This window comes from Aquarana catesbeiana, linkage group LG03 (genome assembly GCF_042186555.1).
Source record: "Aquarana catesbeiana isolate 2022-GZ linkage group LG03, ASM4218655v1, whole genome shotgun sequence".
Lineage (NCBI taxonomy): Eukaryota > Metazoa > Chordata > Amphibia > Anura > Ranidae > Aquarana > Aquarana catesbeiana.
This window is the reverse complement of record NC_133326.1, coordinates 726,165,514-726,189,002: the sequence shown is the minus strand read 5'-3', so window position 1 is coordinate 726,189,002 and position 23,489 is coordinate 726,165,514. Positions and strand designations below refer to the sequence as shown.

General features: G+C 44.6%; 1 protein-coding gene across 1 annotated transcript in view; it reads left to right on the top strand.

Annotated features, from left to right (window-relative positions):
* LOC141133749 (NACHT, LRR and PYD domains-containing protein 3-like) overlaps positions 1–21,615 on the top strand; it is a 54,312-nt gene extending 32,697 nt beyond the window's left edge. The window contains exons 6-10 of the mRNA XM_073623281.1: positions 5,387–5,503; positions 9,804–9,974; positions 17,924–18,100; positions 19,764–19,841; positions 19,946–21,615. Of these exons, the coding sequence (XP_073479382.1) occupies positions 5,387–5,503; positions 9,804–9,974; positions 17,924–18,100; positions 19,764–19,806 (508 nt within the window). The 3' untranslated portion in view covers positions 19,807–19,841; positions 19,946–21,615. The remainder of the gene's footprint in view (positions 1–5,386; positions 5,504–9,803; positions 9,975–17,923; positions 18,101–19,763; positions 19,842–19,945) is intronic.
* Positions 21,616–23,489: the final 1,874 nt, after the last annotated feature.

Here is a 23,489-nt window from a genome sequence, read left to right as displayed (position 1 = left end):
CTATGCACCGCAAGTTTGTGTAGGCATGAGAATCAGACTCCTCAGGCTCACTGAGGATTACAGTATCTGGAACTGCCTTCTCCTAGCCACACACTACTCCCAAGGGTTCTGGGGATGGAAAGCCATCTGTTAAGGGTTGATGTATGTCTTGCTCTGCTTCAATGCCTCCAAATTGGCCAGAATCCTCCTCCTCCTCCCTCTCTTCTTGTGTGTTCTGTGACGTCGCAAGAATGGCATCTGCATAAAGTGGGCCTTGAGAGGAAAGAAAGTCTTCCTCTTCCTCCCACTGCTCTGCCTCGAGTGCCCTGTTCATAATGCCACGCATAGTCTTCTCCAGCAGGAACACAACAGGGATTGTGTCACTGATGCATGCATTGGCCTCCTCAAATGATGACAGCACAGTGCATGCATCCTTTATCAGCAGCCATTGGCATGGGGAAAAAAAGCTGAGCCAGCCTGAGCCTGTCGTTATGCCATACTCAAGCTGGTACCCATTGATGGCCCTCCTGCAGCCACTGCAGCATTGTCAAAGTTGAGTTGCATCTGGTGGGCATGTCACAAATCAGGCAGTTTATGGGAAGGTGGAATTCCCACAGAATTTCAGCTAACTGAGCCCTGGCTGTTTATGACCAACTGAAATGGCTACAGATTCTTCTGGCCTGCTTTAGCAGATCTTCCAACCCTGGGTACCAATTTGAGAAATGCTGAAGCACTAAATTGAGGACATGTGCTAGGCATAGGACATGTGTCAACTTTCCCTGTCTAAGGGCGGACAGGAGGTTTGTGCCATTATCACACACCACCATTCCTGGCTCCAGCTGGTGTGGCATGAAACATCTCTGGGCCTGTCTCTGTAGAGCTGCAAGAATCTCTGCTCCGGTGTGGCTCCTGTCCCCTAGACACACCAGCTGAAGCACTGCATGGCACCTTTTAGCCTGACTCATTGAATAGTCCCTTGAACGCTTAGGGGGTACTGGTGGTTCATAGGACAATTCAGCAGAGGAGGGCATGGAGGAGGAGGAGGGGGTAGAGCTGACAAATCTTGCATCATCACCACCAGCTGTATGGAGACGTGGGGGCACAACCAGCTCCAGCACTGAGCCCTGTCCTGTATCCTTCCGAATTGGAAGCAGAGTCCCTGACCATGCTTGCTGGACTACATGTCAGCAGTAATGTGTACCTTACAGCTGACTGCCTCGCCCAACAAAGTCAGAACATTGCTTTCCACGTGATGGTACAGAGCTGGAATTGCCTTACGTGAAAAGAAATACCCACTGGGAACCTACCATTGTGGTACAGCACATTTAGGAGCTCACTCTGTAACATTGCATGTGTTCTGTAAAAGAGATCACTCTCTGCAGTAGATAATTCATTACACTTAAAGCAGAGTTCCACCTGTATTTTTTAAATTCAGCAGCTACAAATACTGCAGCTGCTAACTTTTAATATTAAGACACTTGCCTGTCCAGGGCTCCCGCAATGTCCTCACCCCAAGCCAATCTGTCCCTCGGCTCCCGGGTAGAGGCGCCGGCATCTTCAGTAAGGGAATCAGGAAGTGAAGCCTTGCAGCTTCAAAGCCTGGTTCCCTACTGCGGATGTGCGAGTTGCGCTGCGTGTCCTCACTGGTCTCTGCTGTCTTCTGGGACCTGTGTGTCTCCCAGAAGACAGTGGGGGGGGAGGAGGGGCCGGACATGGCATAGATTGCCGCAGATTATGCAGCAATCTATCGCCGGAAGTGGGAGCAAATACCTGGATTAGACAGATATATGCTCCCCCCTCCCCCCTAAAAGGTGCCAAATGTGACTCCGGAGGGGGGAGGAATCTGATCAGCGGAAGTTCCATTTTTGGGTGGAACTCCACTTTAATACGTATTTCTTACCATTATCATCTCCATCTAGTGGTCATATTGCAGTATTTTCCTGATTCATTCTCTTCTCATTAATGAAAAGCATTTGAACTGAAGAGAAAATGTTATTTAACTCTTCAGGTTGAATGTACTTAGGGCTATTTTCTCTTATTATCAAATGTTATGGAATGTTACATTCACCCTGTGAAAGGTAACAAGTATAAACTGACGTTTCACACATATTACAAACATTATGGGGATTATTTGTGACTTTTGTGTGAATTTTGAGACATCACACTGCATTTTTATTTATTATTTTATAAATAGACCCCTAAAATGATTTCTAGTGCACACAAACACAATCTAATCTAATCTTCAAACTCTCCATTACATATAAAGGATGAGGCTATGTGAAGTTATTAAAAAAACAAATCTGTCCAAAATATGATCCCTTGTGAAATGGTGAGAAACTACGACCCCTAACATTGTGAAAAATTAATGTACTAAAAGTCTTTACAGCTCATCAATCCAGAGTTCCCATAAAGGTGGCAGGAGATGGTTCCTCTCCCTCTGGGGTGTGGAGACCCAATATGTGTTGTACAATAAGGCCAGGTCAGGTGTGATCTGCCAGTCATTCATTGGTGGGCAGGAATGGGTGTGTCCAATCAGTGGGGTCTGTTTATTAGAGGCGCAAGAGCGCCACCCCCCCCAACCATGCGTCCGCCCCCTAATCGACATGTAGGGGGCTGGACGCATTGGTTCCAATGGGGGGGTTTTGAAGCACGTGATTAGATCCAGAGGCTTTAATAGGCTTCAAAATAGGGTGGGCTTGGGGCGCAAAGTACTTAATATTCACTAGTCTCACACTGATCCTTCTCCTGGCCAATCAGGAAGCGAGTCCTGAGACCCGTTTTCTGATTGGCCGAAAGGAGAAGCAATCCCACTGGCGGAGGAGGAGGGAGGAGACGCACGCCCGAGGACAGAGAGACTGACCCACCAGCCGACAAGTCGAATCCTCCTGCCACTCCATGCAGAGTGCTGTCAGCTCCTCCTGTGACTGCAGAAGAGAGGAGCACACACACACCGATCTCCCCTCTGACACAGCGGACACCTCATCAATCCACACCGACATCGATCCCCCTCTGCCACTGACCTCATCTGGCATCCCTGGGCACTGAGCCTGCACAGAGCCCCCTATTATCTCTAACACAGGGTAAGAGAGATGGCGACCGGGGGGGAGGGGGGTTGTGACCTGAGGCGGGTGGCGGGCTGGAACCATCTGCCCCCCCGACCGATGGAGCACCAGCCACCACTGCATTCAATCAATGGAGAGAAAGCTTAGTGTTCAGAGATCTGGGGGATAGAAATAATGCCAGGGGTGTGACATCATCATCTCAACATTGGAGGGGCCAATTGTCTGCAGAGGTGGGTGGAGATGGGAAGATCTGGACTGCATTTTATATTTGGAATCAAAGTCATGTTCCAGGATTTCCCAGACACTGTTCTCTCTTAAGAAGAGGAGATTAATGGGGGGATATGATCACCATGTACATATATATAAGGGGTCCATATAGTGAACTTGGTGTTGAGTTATTCACTTTAAGGTCATCACTGAGGACACGGGGGGCACTCTTTACGTCTATAGGAAAAAGGGACTTCCAAATACGGAAAGGTTTCTTCACAGTAAGAGCTGTGAAAATGTGGAATAGACTTCCTCCAGAGGTGGTTCTGGCCAGATCAGTAGATTGCTTTAAAAAGGCCTGGATACTTTCCTTAATCACCCTGGCGGTATGATTATGCCAGATTTTTGAGTACATTGTTTTGCATAGGAATTTGGTGTTTTATATTGTAGGCCTGTAATTCTTAGGAATAACTCACTTAAATCTGTGAAATTGAGAGCAAAAAGGGGTAGGACTTTGAGTGAAGCACGGGGTTGAATAGAACAAAGGTGGATATTTAAGAGATTTAATGATGTGTATAAAACATGATTACATACATTTATTCCATATATATAGAAACACATACTATTCACAGTGTTGATTTCTACAACAGTGGTAACTGATAATGACATGGTTATAAATTAATATCATTTCAGTCCACCAATGGCCATAATGGGGTACACATATAATACAAGGTAACGACTGCATGGCCTATGACCTTCCTGATCCTATGACAAGGTATAATGGTGTAAGTGAATGGCACATAGTGTTGAAACTGAAATTCTGGGATACACGGCATCTGGTAGCTCGACGCGTTTTGCGGCTCATCAGGAGCAAGCTTGTGGTTTATCTGAAAATAGGGAATAATAACTAATTAAAAAACTTGTATCAATAGAAGGGTAGGGAGATTAGGGATAGCCCTATTTAGAAAGGCCTGGATTCTTTCCTTAACCACCCTGGCGGTATGATTATGCCAGAAGCGGTACAATTGTTTTGCATAGAAGTTTGGCGTTTTATATTGTAGACCTGTAATTCTTAGGAATAACACATTTAAATCTGTCCAAACAAGAGTCTAGTATGATAAAGTGTGAAACACAAAATCATAATTTATAATATAATAAATAACTATAAATAATTATAAAAAATAATAATATAATAATAATAATAATAATAATAATAATAATAAAATGAATTTCCCCACAAATCACTATCGCTCAATTCAACAAGTGTTCTAATTTATCATCGCTGTTTTCTAGCTAGTCAAAAACAGCTTTTGAGGTAAAGGGACACTTTTTGGTTGCCATGGACAATCTCAAGTTTACAGGCAGAAAGAACAGTATATATATTATGTTTTTTTGCACTTTTTGAATTTGCTGCTGGGCTCCGCCCCCGTGTGTCACGACGCTCGCAGGGAATGGAGCCCGGCACACAGATCATTGGGTGGAGGACAGAAGCCCGCAGACACAGCGGTGGGGCCATCACAGGATCCTGGTGACAAGGTAAGTAACCTGACCAGGATCCTGAGATGCAATCCCGAGTGTGGCTTGGGGTTACCGCTAATGATACTGAAACTTAACCCCGAGCCACACTCAGGATTACCGCCAGGGAGGTTAATGTACATCATATAACTGGGTACTGGTATTTATAGGTAAAGTTGACCCATGGAGAATCCGATTGCCTCTCGGGGGGATCAGGAAGGAATTTTTTCCCTGCTGTAGCAAATTGGATAAGGCTTTGCTAGGGTTTTTTGTCGCCTTGTTTGGGATCAACTGTGGGTATAGGATTGTGTATATGGGATTGTATGATTGTTTTTTTATTGGTTGAACTAGATCTACTTGTGTCTTTTTTCAACCTGACTAACTATGTAACTATGTTGATGAATGGAAACCCCTGTGTAGGTAGGATGGATGTTTTGTATATACTGTATATCGGGGGGTCTTCAAGGCCAACAATGAAAAGTCCTCATCAGGTCCAGTATGAGACTGTAGAGCCAGAGGGAAGGCAGCCATGTGGGATGGAAATGTTGGATGTTACATGTTATTCTTGTTGTTAGAGGTCATACATTCTTGGTGGGAATAATTATCTCACTATTGTGTTTTAGATTTTGGGGTTGTATTATTCTCAGTAAAGATTGCCCAGGAGAGGACAAAGCAGAATATGAAGATTCTGATACTCTTTCCTTTCTGATGAACCCGGAGAGTAAAATTCAGGAATTATGGTAAGAGAAATCTGTGATCCTATAGTGATCAGGAAATGTGATATCTTGTGATTGTTCCCTTCTCTTAGTGTTTCCTTATACATCTGGGTGTCCTCCATCCTCACCAATGTAGAATCTTCCATCATCTGTCCTCTTCTCATCTCTTCTGCTCTCTAAGAGAATCTTCCTCATTGTAATTTTATCCATGAGATTTGGGGTTCCCCTTAAAGTAGAACAGTGACCAGGCTATGAACATATGGAATGACCATCCATATTCTTAACAAGCAGCAAATAAGTTTTAAAACAGACCCTCACTGACCTCTGTAGCTGCAGACACCATGGATCAATCAGTTGTGCGTGGAGATTACAGCTTGAGCTACTGAGCTCTGGAAATAACATGATTTGTACAGTGAGCCAGGGAAGGGCAGGCCACTAAATATGTTGAAAAGAGAATTAAAGTTGGTTGTAAACCTCAGAAATGAAATATGAACAAAGCATAGCCCTCTATAGTGTGTACTTGTCTCAATTAAAAGCACTAAGTGTCATTTCAGTTGGCTGCCTCCTTCCTCTGTTATCAGCATGAGTCACTTCTGACATGTTTTCCTGACACCAAGAGAAGAATAGTGACAGGGGAGGGACTTCAAGCTGATTGACAGCCTTAGCTCTGTTCCTGTGAGCTATGTAACGGGCGTGTGTCTCTTCCCTCCAGTCAGCTGTCAGAGCTCTCCTCACTGAGCTCTGCAGAGTGCAACTTCAACTCTCCGCCCCCTTTATTTGAAGTTGCAGACAAGCTTAAAAAATCAGTACTGTGAATGGATGTAGAGAAGAGAGGACTGCAGATGGGCAGGTACAACTTATGTAGGAGGATTTGTCTCATCTCTGTGTATCACCTGAGGATAGTCCTTTCACTGGGTATATGGGTTTATTACCATTTTAAAGTGTTTGTTAACCCCCCCAAAAAAAGAAAAAGGATCAAAGCATGTTATATGACACAAGGCTTGTCATGTGTCATTTGGCCTCTGTAACATCTAAAAAACCTGGCTGATCCTGCCAGTTTTTCCCCACCCCTCTGTAAACTGACCACAGTATATCATGGCTGCTGAGACCAGACACCGTGGTCAGTTTACGTTCCTCCATCATCAGCAGCCTGCTATCTGCTCTCCTCTCTGCTCCTGTGTCCTCCCCCTCCCCTCTCTGTCTGTGTGTGAGCTGCCCCTCCCCCCTCTGGCTGCTCTCATAACACTAACCTGTATATATTAACACTGCCTCCTATTGCAGTGTCCTCCTCTGTGAATGATTTATAAATATAAATGCTGTAAATACCTAATTTAAGAGCCGAGATTGCGATCACATGACCAGCCAGCTCTCTCCTCCTCCCCTCCAGACTGACATCAGCAGGGGAATCTCAGCCCCTCCCACTGCACCTCTCAGAGGAGGAAAGGAGAAAGCTGGCCAGTCATGTGATCGCAATCTCAACAGTAAAATTAGGTATTTGCAGCATTTATTTTTTATAAATCACACACAGAGGGGAATACTACAATAGGAGGCAGTGCTGATGGTGTATACAGGTTAGAGTGGCTTAACAACCACTTTAAGCTCCACTTGCTGGCTGGAAATGAAAATGTTACAGGGGTTGTAAACCCTCGTGTTTTTTCACCTTAATGCATTCTGGCAGTGACCAGCCCCCCAGCGCCCCGTATTTCCCTCGGCGAGGACGCGCCGACCCTCTCTCCTCGGGGTCCCAGTTCTTGATTCGATAGATTGATAGCAGGGCAGCCACTGGCTGTCAATCAAATCCAATCACGTGGGCGCTGGGGGGGGGCGGGGCCGAGTCCGGCATTCATGTCTATGGACGCAAATGCTAGACTCGGGAGCGGGCCCGCAAGGGAACCCCCCAGCGAGGGGAGCGCTTCTCCTAGGGGTTATCTGATGCTGGGAGGTGGCGCGAGAGTCGCCGGGGGACCTCAGAAATGGATGATCGGGGGCCACACTGTGCAAAATGAGCTGCACAGTGGAGGTAAGTATGATATGTTTGTTATTTTAAAAAATAAAAAACGAGCCTTTACAACCACTTTAATTATTTATACACAATATTTCATATTTACTAATCTATGAATGTAATGTTTTGTCCTGATCATAATAAAGACAGAAAACATGATACATTCCTCTGAAGGCAAAGACAGAAGACAGTTCTCACTTCTGTACAAAAGGCCGTCCCATAATCAATACAACTCATACTCCAGAAATATTATCTGTCATTGTCTCACTTCTGCAGGATAGGAGTTATAAATCCTGGAAAGTTACCTCTCCCCATCACTAAAAGAACTGATGAACATCTCTAACTCACATTCTCTTTATGAGTCCTTGTCTGCTTCCTCCTTCTTCTGTCCTGGCTCTGGGCAGTGAGTGCCTATCTCCCCCTCTCTGCTCCTGGTGGGGGTTCTGTTCAGGTATGAAGGTTGTATCCTATGGAAATAAACCCCCTCCAGATTCCCTCACAACCATATATTATACTATGTAGAGCTGTGCAGTCAGCTTCATCTTATTGTATTTTGTTCCTTGCTGTTTGATTTCCTCAGTGGCGGCTGGTGCTCTATTTTTGTTTTTTGGGGGGGCCCTCCATCACTCTGTCGATCGTTCGTCCTTTCCTCAGCCCCGCACTTACCCCATCCAGGCTGTGGGCAGCTTAGGTGGCTTCCCCCTGTGTCTTCTCCTCTGTGCCTCCCCCCCTTCTCCTGGCCAATATGGTTGCTTCTCCTATCCACTTTCTGATTGGCTGGGAGGAGATGCAGGAAGACAATAGAGAATATGAATTCGCTATTGTCACACAAGTGGGTGGGCTCAGGGTGCAGTGCTCTGCGCCCCGAGTCCACCCTTTTTTTAAACCAATTAGAGCCTCGCATAGGTGTGCGCAGCCTATTGCATTAGGGTGTGCACCCCAAAGTTCCAACACACATAAATGCCACCTTCTGTCACAGGAAGGGGGCTCTGGTGGTGGGAGGCAATCGATTGGGAGCATATTATGGTACACCCTAAATACTGGTGTAACGTGTTCCTAAAGTTGAACCTAGACTTTTATATAATGGGGGCATTTACAATGGCCACTGGCACCCCCGACCACCCACCTGGTGCTGCTTCTGGATAATGCTAATGCACATGGGGTGATTAGGGTGTGCCCAGGCACACCCGGCACACCCTGTGCGCACGCCTATGGAGCCTCGGGCTCTAATCATGTGCTTCCAAAAAACCCCATAGAAATCCATGTGTCCTGCATGTAGATTAGATGGTGCATGGATTAGGGGGGCGATGCCCCTACACCCCGTATAGAGCGGCCGCCACTGGATTTTCTCATTATAAACTATTTCTCCATAAATTGAGTAGAGCTCTCCTCTGGTGAGAAACATCCTCCTTATATTCTCCTTCTGGAGGGTTTTTACCTATTTTTGAATTTCAGTTTTTCTGGGTGTTATCAACAAGAAAGTGGACTTAGTGTCTCATGTCTGTCTGTCTGTGTCATTAGTTCTATCTGCAGATGTAAGACTTGACTAAATACTTTTGGATCATTTCCTAGCCAAGTTTTCCCTTGAGTCCCCCCTATGTCAGGCCTTATATGCTCTTGATCAATATGTGCCCATCACTTCTCTGTTCGGATCTCAGTAATGATATGGGGGGCATTCTACTCCAGAGACACCCTTTCTACATAGAGAATCAACTGCTGGAGGTATTTATCCTTCCCCTTCCATGGATCACCATAAGTGGATTTTATTGGGTTTTCTCACCTTGATGATGGGATCCCATTGTCTTCTTCCTTTTTTCTTGATTTATGATGACCAAAGCCTAATGCCCCGTACACACGGTCGGACTTTGTTCGGACATTCCGACAACAAAATCCTAGGATTTTTTCCGACGGATGTTGGCTCAAACTTGTCTTGCATACACACGGTCACACAAAGTTGTCGGAAAATCCGATCGTTCTGAACGCGGTGACGTAAAACACGTACGTCGGGACTATAAACGGGGCAGTGGCCAATAGCTTTCATCTCTTTATTTATTCTGAGCATGCGTGGCACTTTGTCCGTCGGATTTGTGTACACACGATCGGAATGTCCGACAACGGATTTTGTTGTCGGAAAATTTTATATCCTGCTCTCAAACTTTGTGTGTCGGAAAATGTGTGATGGAGCCTACACACGGTCGGAATTTCCGACAACAAGGTCCTATCACACATTTTCCGTCGGAAAATCCGACCGTGTGTACGGGGCATAAGAGTTTTTAGTTATTTCCATAATATACTATCATGTGTCTGTATTTGTCTCTGCAGGTTGGAGGGATGTGGTGTGACTTCCTCCTGCTGTGATGATCTCCGTTCCATTCTTATCAATAACCGATCCCTCACCAGACTGGATTTATTATATAATAATCTGCAAGACTCTGGAATGAAACTTCTATGTGAGGGGCTCAGACATCCTGGCTGTACTCTGCAGTGGCTGAAGTGAGAATTACACTATAAATTATATAATATTCTGCAGTATTCTGGTATGCATCTTCCGTATGAGGGCCTCAGAGATCCAGGATATATTCTTTAAGTGCTGAGGTGGAAATTATACTATAAATGATATATAATATTTGGGCAGATTTTGGATGAAATCTTCTAGGTTAGGGATCCAGACATGTTACCTAGATGAAAGTTATACAAAGACCGACTTCTGCTTGGCTGGTTACATTGGGAGTTCCCATCATAGTCCTTCAGGTCACTTACTGTTATTGGCTTTCATCCCCCCCCTCCATCAGAGATCAGACTTTATGTCTATAGCGAGGTGGGATGTTGGTTGGATGATATAAAAACACAATGAAGTTTATTTGGCCCATAGAAACTGAGTGATGGTGTTTCTTACCCAATTAACCACTGCAGCCCGAAAGGATTTGCCCTCCTCTTTAATGATGTCCTTTTTTTCCCCACAAATAGAGCTTTCTTTTGGTGGTATTTTATCACCTCTGCGTTTTTTTGTTTTTTTTGCGCTATAAGCAACAAAAGAGCGACAATAAAAAAAAAAAAATATATATATACAGGTATATATATATATATATATATATATATATATATATATATATATATATATATATATATATATATATATATATATATATATATATACTTTCCGTCCCCACTGTGTATATATGTATGTATATGTATGTGTGTGTATATATATATATATATATATATATATATATATACACACAGTGGGGACGGAAAGTATTCAGGCCCCCTTAAATTTTTCATTCTTTGTTATATTGCAGCCATTTGCTAAAATCATTTAAGTTAATTTTTTCCTCATTAATGTACACACAGCACCCCATATTGACAGAAAAACACAGAATTGTTGACATGTTTGCAGATTTAATAAAAAAGAAAAAGTGAAACATCACATGGTCCTAAGTATTCAGACCCTATGCTCAGTATTTAGTAGAAGCCCCTTTTGATCTAATACAGCCATGAGTCTTTTTGGGAAAGATGCAACAAGTTTTTCACACCTGGATTTGGGGATCCTCTGCCATTCCTCCTTGCAGATCCTCTCCAGTTCTGTCAGGTTGGATGGTAAACGTTGGTGGACAGCCATTTTTAGGTCTCTCCAGAGATGCTCAATTGGGTTTAAGTCAGGGCTCTGGCTGGGCCATTCAAGAACAGTCACGGAGTTGTTGTGAAGCCACTCCTTTGTTATTTTAGCTATGTCCCTGTCCCTGCAGCTGAAAAACACTCCCACAGCATGATGCTGCCACCACCATGCTTCGCTGTTGGGACTGTATTGGACAGGTGATGAGCAGTGCCTGGTTTTCTCCACACATACCGCTTAGAATTAAGGCCAAAAAGTTCTATCTTGGTCTCCTCAGACCAGAGAATCTTATTTCTCACCATCTTGGAGTACTTCAGGTTTTTTTTTAGCAATGTGGGCTTTCATGTGTCTTGCACTGAGGAGAGGCTTCTATCGGGCCACTCTGCCATAAAGCCCTGACTGGTGGAGGGTTGCAGTGATGGTTGACTTTCTACAACTTTCTCCCATCTCCTGACTGCATCTCTGGAGCTCAGCTACAGTGATCTTTGGGTTCTTCTTTACCTCTCTCACCAAGGTACTTCTCCCCCGATAGCTCAGTTTGGCCGGACAGCCAGCTCTAAGAAGGGTTCTGGTCGTCCCAAACGTCTTCCATTTAAGGATTATGGAGGCCACTGTGCTCTTAGGAACCTTAAGTGCAGCAGAATTTTTTTGTAACCTTGGCCAGATCTGTGCCTTGCCACAATTCTGTCTCTCAGCTCTTCAGGCAGTTCCTTTGACCTCATGATTCTCATTTGCTCTGACATGCACTGTGAGCTGTAAGGTCTTGTATATACAGGTGTGTGGCTTTCCTAATCAAGTCCAATCAGTATAATCAAACACAGCTGGACGCAAATGAAGGTGTACAACCATCTCAAGGATGATCAGAAGAAATGGACAGCATCTGAGTTAAATATATGAGTGTCACAGCAAAGGGTCTGAATACTTAGGACCATGTGATATTTCAGTCTTTCTTTTTTAATAAATCTGCAAAAATGTCTGAATACTTTCCGTCCCCACTGTATGTATGTATGTATATGTATATGTGTATATATGTATGTATATGTATATGTGTGTATATGTATTTTAGCAGAAAGTAAATTTTTTTTTTATATATATACATATATATATATATATATATATATATATATATATATATGTATATATATAAAAAAAAAATTTACTTTCTGCTAAAATACATATCCCCAAAAAATATATATAAAAAAAAAATTCATTCATCAGTTTTGGCCAATATGTATTCTTCTACATATTTTTGGTAAAAAAAACCCGCAATAAGCGTATATTGATTGGTTTGCCCAAAAGTTATCGCGTCTACAAAATAGGGTATGGAGTTATAGACTTTTAAAAAAAAAATTATGGTTTTACTGGTAATGGCGGTGATCTGTGATTTTTTGCGGGACTGAAACATTGCGGCAGACAAATCTGACCCCAAGTGACAATTTGTGGGGACCAGTGACACCAATACAGGGATCAGTGCTAAAAATATGCACTCATCAATGTATAAATGACACTGGAAGGGGTTAACGCTAGGGGGTGATCAAGGGGTTAACTGTGTTCCCTCAGTGTGTGTTCTAACTGTGGGGGGGACTGGACTGCCTGGGACAACAAAGAGATCGCTGTTCCTGATCACTAGGAACAGCAGATCTCAATGTTGTCCCCTGTCAGAATGGGGATCCGCCTTGTTTACATAGGCAGATCCCCGTTCTGCCTCTGTACTAGGCGATCGCGGGTGGCCGGCAGACATTGAGTCCAATGTTTCGTGCAATAGAGCCGACCTGCCGCAGTATATATACTGTGGCTGGTCGGCAAGTGGTTAAATAAGGTTCAGATCTCTCCACCAGAACTACCTCCCGAACGGGGAAAAAGTTCAGACAAGTCTATGGGACCCGAGCATGAAAAATCAAAAGCCCCCATTTTGAAGGCTTATATGCAAGTTATTGGCCATAAGAAGGGTATGGGGGCCCAGGTACTGACCTGGGGGACATGTATCAATGTAAACCCCCACTCCAAAGCACCTTGTCTCCATGTTGATGGGACAAGGGCCTCTTCCACACAATCCTGGGTGGTGGTTGTGGGGGTTTGCGGGAAGGGGGCTTATCTGAATCTGGAAACCCCCTTTAACAAGGGGGCCCCCAGATAACGCCCTCCATGTGAATGAGTATAGGGTAAATTGTACCCCTACCCATTCACCAAAAAAGTGTCAAAAAGAAATAAAAATTCTTTATTGAAAATTAAAAAACAAAAAACAATGTACCCCATGTAGATCCTTTGTCAATCACAATGCCCACCGGACCCCTGGACCTGACAAAAAAAAGCTTCGCCCGTGGCGAAGACTAATGCCCCGTACACACGGTCGGATTTTCCGATGGAAAATGTCCGATCGGAGCGTGTTGTCGGAAATTCCGACCGTGTGTGGGCTCCATCGGACATTTTCCATCGGATTTTCCGACACACAAAGTTGGAGAGCAGGAGATAAAATTTTCCGACAACAAAATCCATTGTCGGAAATTCCGATCGTGTGTACACAAATCCGACGGACAAAGTGCCACGCATGCTCAGAATAAATAAAGAGATGAAAGCTATTGGCCACTTCCCCGTTTATAGTCCCGACGTACATGTTTTACATCACCGCGTTCAGAATGATCGGATTTTCCGACAACATTGTGTGACCGTGTGTATGCAAGACAAGTTTGAGCCAACATCCGTTGGAAAAAATCCTAGGATTTTGTTGTCGGAATGTCCGAACAAAGTCCGACCGTGTGTACGCCCTATAACTGTTAACTGCCTGCTCCACCATGTACCAGTTCTTAAAAAGATAAGGGGCAGGACCACCTGGTGACATCACTTGGTGGCACCACTCCATGTGATGTCACCGACCCAGCATGCACAGGGGACGAGGCCTTGTCCCCATCAACATGGAGACAAGGTGCTTTGGGGTGCCCATGTTGAGGGCTTGTGGCCTGGTATGGTTCAGGGGGGCGCTGGGACCCCCCCTTTTCCTGGCCTGCCAGGCTGCATGCTCAGATAAGGGTCTGGTATGGATTTTGGGGGGGGGCCCCACACCATTTTTTGTAAAAAAAAATTGGCATTGGGGTTCCCCTTAAAATCCATACCAGACCCAAAGGGCCTAGTATGCATGTAGGGGACCCCACGCAATTATTTTTTTTTTTCTTGCCAGCATTTTCTTTTTGGTATTCAGCTGTCAATGGGGAAGCCCGCTGACAGCTGATGAGTTATTGGCTGTTAAGGACGTGGCGGCCGGCTTCCTGGCCCACTCCTTGACATTCTCTTAACTCCTGTAAGCTCGGTGGGCACTGTTCGGGACCAAACTAATGCTCGGCGTGAACAGATCCCTACATAGTACATCAGATGTGTACCGACTAGAACTGATGAGTGAATCTATTCGGGTTTGATTCCCTGCAGGGTCAGGATATTCTGTCTGAGATCTGCAAACCCTGAACATTACAGCGAGTCCCATTGAAGTCTATGTGGGGGGATCCTGATCATAAATTCCATCTTACAGGTAGTTGTAGTAATAACACATGATTTCCATCCAGTAGTAATAGGCTTTCTTTGATGGAGGGTAGTAATAGGACAGTGGTTTGCTGTTGTTGTCCATGTTTTGGATTATAGAAAACTGTCCTATTGCTGGACATGTGCTATCAAACACTCAATGAGACTTAGGAGACTATAAATGATAGAGCAGTAAAACATTGTCCAGCAGCAGGACAGTTTTTAGAAGCAAGACAAGGCCAAAATGAACTAGAGACAAAGGACACAACTTGTGTATGCCTATGTGGAAAGTAAGCACTTGGTGTAAGTGTGAAACGCGTCAACTGTTTTTGTACCACCCCACAGTCGTGTCTTGTGTACCCCATGATCCTGTATTTTTAATAAAATAAGACAAATTTATGCATTCCGGTGTGCGTCTGTCCAGGTTTTCTTGTTCTCTTCTATGTGGAAAGTAAGTCATACTATGTGAGGTGTTTTAGATGCACACTTTTCCTGTGCTTTGGTTTTTTCCATTCCCATAATGCAGTGGTGTTCTACAAACAAAAGGAATCTCCAGGAACAGATGGCCAGCAAAAAGTGAATGCTGTATTCTGGTATATTAATACATTTTATGTAAAAAACTAAACTTAAAAAAGGTGATTGATACTAAAATACCAGTGCTGTGACTGGCTGGTAATACCACAACCCCAGTGCTGTGACTAGCTGGTAATACCACAACCCCAGTGATGTGACTGGCTGGTACTACCACAACCCCAGTGCTATGAATACATATTGCAAACTAACACATTACTAATTGAAATGATGTATGTAAAAAAAAAATAACTATTTACGGGTAATTCATGCCAAAACACCAGTTCTGCAAAATGAATGTATTCAGGTGTATATAAATAAGAGGAAAGTGCATATATCTGTGACAAGGCTTCGTCAATGATGGCGCCACCTCCAGTGTGTCACTACAAAATAAAGTGTGTTTAGAGTCCTCCACCTCCGTGCTGATAGCATGCTCACCTCAAGTATTGGCCCCATACAGTATAGGTGTCATGTGCTTGTCCCCCCTCTGGGTGCTCAATTGGCCTGGGGGACTTCCCACAAGATCACCTGTCACAAGCATGGGTTCTCTTTAACCCTTTCATGACTAAGCCTATTTTTGAAATTTGGTGTTTACAAGTTAAAATCCGTATTTTTTGCTAGAAAATTACTTAGAGTTCCCAAACATTATATATATATTTTTTAGCAGAGAATCTAGAGAATAAAATGGCGATTGTTGCAATATTTTTTATAACACGGTATTTGTGCAGCAGTGTTTTAAACGCAAATTTTTGGAAAAGGGACACTTTCATGAATTTTAAAAAATCCAAACAGTAAAGTTACCCCAATTTTTTTGTATAATGTGAAAGATGATGTTACGCCGAGTAAATAGATACCAAACATGTCACCCTTTATAATTGCACGCACTCGTGGAATGGCGACAAACTACGGTACCTATGAATTTCCATAGGCGACGCTTTAAATTTTTTTTAAGGTTACCAGGTTTGAGTTACAGAGGAGGTCTAGGGCTAGAATTATTGCTCTCGCTCTGATGATCGTGGCGATACCTCACATGTGTGATTTGAACACCGTTTACATATGCGGGCGCGACTTCCGTATGCGTTTTCTTCGCTGCGCGAGCTCGCGGGGACAGAGGCACTTTAAAAAAAAAAAAAATTGTATTATTTATTTGATTTATTTTTTTACTTTATAAATTGTGTTTAATTGTGTTTTTTACTTTTATTGCTGTCACAAGGAATGTAAACATCCCTTGTGACAGTAATAGGTGGTGACAGGTCCTCTTTATGGAGGGATGGGGGGTCTAAAAGACCCCCCATCCCTCCTTTACACTTCAAAGTATTCAGATCGCCGAAAATGGCGATTCTGAATACTGTATATTATTTTAAAACCGGCGCCATTGGCAGCCAAGTAAACCGGAAGTCGCTTCCGCGTTTACAATGAGAAGGCTGGAACGAAGCCGCCCACAGCTTCGTTCCAGCCCGCCCCCAGCTGCCAAAGGCACACGATTGGACACCGGGCCTCCTGATCGCACGGGAGGCCCGGTAAGAGTGGCGGGAGGCGGCGGGAGGGGGGGGATGTCCCCTCCCACTCCTCCGGTATAAACAACGGTACCCGGATGATGCCTGCAGCTGCAGGCATCATCCCGGTATAACCCCGGAAAGCCGAGTACGCATATTTGCGTACGGTCGGCGGGAAGGGGTTAAGGGATCTGGTCCCTCTTGATTGGCTAGATATAGAACTCCAAACAAAACAAAAATGCCACCAACAGTGAAGTACAGCATATCAAGCAGCCAATTGGACAATAGATAATATCACTCACCAGCACGCCTTCCTGTTTCAGTTACAGGGAGGAAATGACATCACCTGGTTCTGCCCGAAGGTTGACTGCCCAATTGGTTGCTTGATATGCGGACATATTATCATTGCTTGTCATTGTATTTATCAATCCTCATGGATTTTGTTGCATGGAGATGCATGTCAATTAGAAATCCCATTATTTCCTATGTGGCCGGTTCCCATCGATGTGCCACAGTTTAGTGTGAAAGGGAATCTTTATGGAGCCATTCACACCTCCAATGTGTGCGTTACCACGTACGCTGCAATGTACCCGCAACAGTAGAACTCCAGACTAATGGGGCGTACACACGGTCGGACTTTTCAGCTACAAAAGTCCGACAGCCTGTCCGACAGACTTTCAACGGACTTTCGACGGACTTGCGGCGGACTTTCTAACGAACAGACTTGCCTACACACGATCACACAAAAGTCCGTCGAATTCTTACGTGATGACGTACACCGGACTAAAATAAGGAAGTTGATAGCCAGTAGCCAATAGCTGCCCTAGCGTGGGTTTTTGTCCGTCAGACTAGCATACAGACGAGCGGATTTTTCGACCGGACTCGAGTCCGTCGGAAAGATTTGAAGCATGTTTCAAATCTAAAGTCCGTCGGATTTGAGGCTGAAAAAGTCAGTTGAAAGTCCGGAGAAGCCCACACACGATCGGATTACCAGCCAGCTTTAGTCCGTCAGCGTCCGTTGGACTTTTGTAGACGAAAAGTCCGACCGTGTGTACGCGGCATAAGACTAAGGTTGGTGACAGCTTACCTCCATTTCACAGGGGAGGTCCAACCAATATTCCATGAAATCATCCATCCAAATGTCCCAACATTTAATTTTCTAAGACCCCACCCACTTATTATTCATTGGATGTGTCTACTTCTGCCTGTCACTGGAAGAACATTTCACCTCTCTTTCCTGTTTCTCCCACCAGTGTTACTGGCTGTATGGGGACATTATCGTGCTGCGATGATCTTTGCTCAGTTTTCCCCACAAACCAAACTCTGACCAGACTGTGGATGAACTTGATTGGTGATGAGAAGATATCAGACTCAGAAAAAGATCGTTGTTGTGAGGTCCTCCGGAATGCCGGCTTCACTGTGGAAAGAGGGTAAGAACTGTTCTATTGGAGGTAACATACTGTACATACTAAATCTTAAAATGTGAATAGTAAGATGTAGACAACATTGGGTAGCGATGAGATGATGGAAGTGGGACGTTGTTGGGAGGTCTTCTGACACCCGGGCTGCACTGTAATGAAAATGGAAGGACGGGTGACAATTATTCTATACAATTTCTGTAGAACCCATTGGAGGTCTCTGTAGTCATACAGTTTATGAGAGAGATGATTTAGATTTCCTGTGCCAGTCACAGATTTCCCAGATGATGGAGAATTTATTTCTCATCCTAAGTTTTATCATTACAAATGAGGGATGAGGAAAATCAGATCCTCCACTAATAATCCTAGGTCCTACAATCTTCCACAAGGTTTACCATTAAAGAAAAATAACATTTCATTAAATACCCCCATCCCCCACTGTATATCCAATATATCTGTATAACTGAACCAATCGGATTTGTGTTCTCAGCCTGTACACATGACAGCCCAGCATACCAGGTATAGAGTCTGCTATTCCAATGGTCGGATGGCCATGAGTGTTTTGGCTCCTGTATGGTGATGGCCCCTCAGTATTAGGTGGGTAATTTGCAAGGTGGTGAGGGCCTATTAACGGGGGACACCTTTCAAACCCCTAAAGTGTGAGGACAGAGGGGGTGGTTTGGTGCATTTGCATACTGGGGTCCGTTATGAAGAGATGAGATCAGGGCTGGTGCAAGGATTTTTGACAACCTAGGCAAAACCTAATTTTTCCGCCCCCATTGGCTCCACCCCTGACTCCACCCCCTTTGCCCTGCCCATGTGACAGGAGGTGGCGTTATACAGGAAGCATCGGCTCTGCTTCCTCTAGCACTGGTTCCAGTGCTGCACTGCGACTCTAATTACACTACTGGTTGGACGGAGCAACTGCCTGAGACTGAGTTAGTTACATGCTGCAGCCTGCAGAGCATGCAGACGTGGAGGCAAGCCAGGGGCCAGGCTCCCCTAGGCAGGAGTGCACCCTAGGCGGTTGCCTAGTTTGCCTAGTGGTATCACTGGCCCTGGATGAGATCACATATCCCACCATCTCTATACAATCTACATCAGATCTACTCCCAGCATTGGAGACCACTGACGTACATTGTACAGCTGCAGATTTGCACATTATACACATTTCCAGGAAGACAGAAAAATACTTCACATTAGTGTGTATAAAAATGTCCCTCATTTATTACAGAGCACAGTACGAGCTCCCCCTTTTCCATCATTTGTTACAGAGCACAGTATGAGCGACCCCTTTTCTATCATATCTTACAGAGCACAATACTAGCTCCTCCTTTTCCATAATTTCTTACAGAGCACAGTACAAGCCCCCTTTTCCATAATTTCTTACAGAGCACAGTATGAGCCCCCCCCCCCCCCACCATAATTTCTTACAGAGCACAATACTAGACCCCCTTTTCTATCATTTCTTACAGAGCACAGCACAAGCACCCTCTTTTCCATCATTTCTTACAGAGCACAGTACGAGCCCCCCCCCCTTCCATTATTTCTTACAGAGCACAATACTAGCTCCCCCTTTTCCATAGTTTCTTACAGAGCACAGTACAAGCTCCCCCTTTTCCATCACCACGGGAGCATTTTCTCCTCTAAAACTCTATTTTTTTCCCCTATGAAGGATTAGAAGTTTCTGGATTGTATCCATGAACAGAAGAAAATAAGAAAATGGTGTGTGGGAGCTCCCCCCCCCCTGCAGGTAATACACAGATCCTGATTAAGAGAATGTCCAGAATGGAATGATATCAGATTAATCTGTTCATGACGCTGATTATTCATCATTTTCCTTTTCTTCACATACAGATGATGATGATTCTACTGAACATTATTCCGGAATGATCTGAGCGGTGATCTGTCCTTCCTATGATTCCTAAATTTTATATTGTATTGTTACTGCTTAATGTATTCATATATTACATAATAAAAATTAGATTTTTGGATCTTCACACCAAAACTGCCACCACTAATGAGACCAGCACGCTGGAAAATTCCTGTTCATGACATGAAGATTCCTCCTACACAAGTAAAAGACACTAAACACACAGTAACAGTGTTATGAGGACAGTGGGGGGTGATCTCCATCCTTCATCCCAATTCTGCTTTGTGGATGGATGAGGACATTGGGGGGTGATCTCCATCCTTCATCCCAATTCTCCTCTGTGGATGGATGAGGACGGTGGGGGTGATCTCCATCCTTCATCCCAATTCTCCTCTGTGGATGGATGAGGACAGTGGGGGTGATCACCATCCTTCATCCCAAGTCTCCTCTGTGGATGGATGAGGACGGTGGGGGTGATCTCCATCCTTCATCCCAATTCTCCTCTGTGGATGGATGAGGACAGCGGGGGGGTGATCTCCATCCTTCATCCCAATTCTCCTCTGTGGATGGATGAGGACAGCGGGGGGGTGATCACCATCCTTCATCCCAATTCTCCTCTGTGGATGGATGAGGACGGTGGGGGTGATCTCCATCCTTCATCCCAATTCTCCTCTGTGGATGGATGAGGACAGTGGGGGGGTGATCACCATCCTTCATCCCAAGTCTCCTCTGTGGATGGATGAGGACGGTGGGGGTGATCTCCATCCTTCATCCCAATTCTCCTCTGTGGATGGATGAGGACAGTGGGGGCCAATCTCTATCCTTCAACCCAATTCTCCTCTGTGGATGGATGAGGACAGTGTGGGCCGATCTCTATCCTTCAACCCAATTCTCCTCTGTGGATGGATGAGGACAGTGTGGGCCGATCTCTATCCTTCAACCCAATTCTCCTCTGTGGACGGATGAGGACAGTGTGGGCCGATCTCTATCCTTCAACCCAATTCTCCTCTGTGGACGGATGAGGACAGTGTGGGCCGATCTCTATCCTTCAACCCAATTCTCCTCTGTGGACGGATGAGGACAGTGTGGGCCGATCTCCATCCTTCATCCCAATTCTCCTCTGTGGACGGATGAGGACATTGGGGGAGGGAGTAATCTCCATGCTTCATTGCAATTCTCCTCTGTGGACATATAAGAGCAGTAGGGGGGTGATCTCCATCCTTCACACCAATTCTCCTCCTTCATCCCAACTCTCCTCCTTCATCTCTATTCTCCTTTGTGGATGGATCCGGACAGTGGGGGAGGGGGTGATCTCCATCCTTCATTGCAATTTTCCTCTGTGGATGGATGAGGACACACCAGACTCTCTTTGTGGATCTGAAGGAGCTCCAACCTCCAGTCTCTGTATCACCAGACAGGGTCTAAAACATACAAATCACACACATAGAACAATAGTAGAGATAACAGCAGTATCATGAAAAATCCACATTATGGCATTAGATAGCACCAGGTTACTGCATCCCTTACTGTGAAGATTCCTCAAAAGCTTACCAAAGAAAAAAGGGGATTTTTCAGGTACCCGTACACACACAAATTTATAAGAAAAAGCTTACGTTTTATTGATTAATAGTATAAAACATCATTTAAAAAGATATTGTTTGTACAGTAGTGGTTTTTCACATTGTTTCAGCTTCTCGTAGACACTTTGTACTTGGACATGTTTCGCTGTATAGTTACAAGAAGCATATTGTTTTAGAAACAAAAAATAATAAGACATATACCTATATTAGGTCATTCTACACTTGTATTAACCCCTTGACACTGGTGAGGGAAGGGTTCTACCAACATCTCTAGGTGACAAGGCCGGAGCGAGGAGAGTTTTATCTATGTCCCTAGCAGGGCAATGTCAATCACATGAGCAACCAGTTTTCAAAAGTGGTAGATCATATTTATATAATTTTTTTCATCATTGAGCCCAGTGGCAAGTATCTGATGGTAAAACAGCAAAACACTGTGTACATTATCAGATAAACACCAAACAAATTGTAACCTCATTCAAGTGTCCAAAACGATACAAACAATGTATACAAAGGTACATCACCGCCGCACACACAGCTCCCTATAAGCAGGGGCATTACTAGAAATAGCAGGGCCCCATAGCAAAATGTTGTATGGGGCCCCCCTGCAAACAGCCCCCCCCCACAGCTGCCCTAGTGTCAATGCAGCGTGACCTGTGCCACATACAGCGTGACCTGTGCCCAATGCAGCGTGACCTGTGCCACATACAGCGTGACCTGTGCCCAATGCAGCGTGACCTGTGCCCCATACAGCTCCACCTGTGCAGAGGAAGAGGCAAGCCACCCGGATCAGCAGAGAGCGGGATTGCCCGCTGTAATAGCTTTCATTTGAATTTCCTGTCTTCCCGGGGCTCATCGTCACATAGCCCCACCTCATGGCCCAATGCCTTTGATGATGTCACACGTCCCGCATTGGATCGGCGTTCTGTCTATCAAAGGCACCGGGCCAAAAGGTGGAGCTATGTGACGTAAACCCCGGGAACACTGGAAGTTCTAATGAAAGCTATTACATCTGCAATTCAGCTCTCTGCTGATACGGACAGCTCGCCTCTTCATTTCCTCTCTCTTCCCCTGGCTGGGAGACTGTGCCGGTGGTGCTCTTATCCTCACTGGGCCCCACTCAGCTGTGGGCCCCATAGCGCCCGCATGGGTCGCTATGGTGGTAGTTACGCCCCTTCCCATAAGATAGGAGGGACTGCAGTGCTCCAGTCAACCCCATGTTTCCATCCACCCCACACACAGCGCGCCACTAGGGCAACTGTGCATGGAAGGGACAGGGTGAAAAGAAGGTGGGCAAAACAGCACAAGCAGCAGCAGGCCAAACTGGCACAGCAGGTGCACCAAGGCCCAGGAAAATTCACGAATACCCCAGTCCATCTCAATGTGCCCTGGGCATCCATACAGTTGTCACTTCACTTATCCTGAAGATGACAACCAGGGTGCAGACAAGAAGGATCCTTGTACACTTATAGATAAAATGTAGCCACAAAGTGATGGACGAGACATCTATCACAAATAAAATATTTGAAATTTTACAAATCGATAGCAAACACAAAAACATGATTAAAATTACAAATAAATTGAATATAACCGATTATCAAAATGTTATCAAAATAGTGACCATTTACATATAGCAAAAGGGCTGATACTTGGGCAAAAATTTAGATAATTATAAAAAAGGTTTGTAACTAATAGAATCGTTTAAACCCAGGTATTGGGTAGAATTTAATATACTGTATAATATCCAATTTGTGTCCCATTGAAGGAGTGGGGTATGAACATCAACATTGTTTCAGGGCATGGAATTTAATCACAGCCTAAGTAAAATCATGGTGTAAACCCACGTGTCTACTAATTGGTGTCTCCATTTTGTTTTCAGGAAACATGATTACAAATTTGATTAAAATACTCCTGTTTAGTTTTCCCTATATAAAGGGCACCACTGATTTCA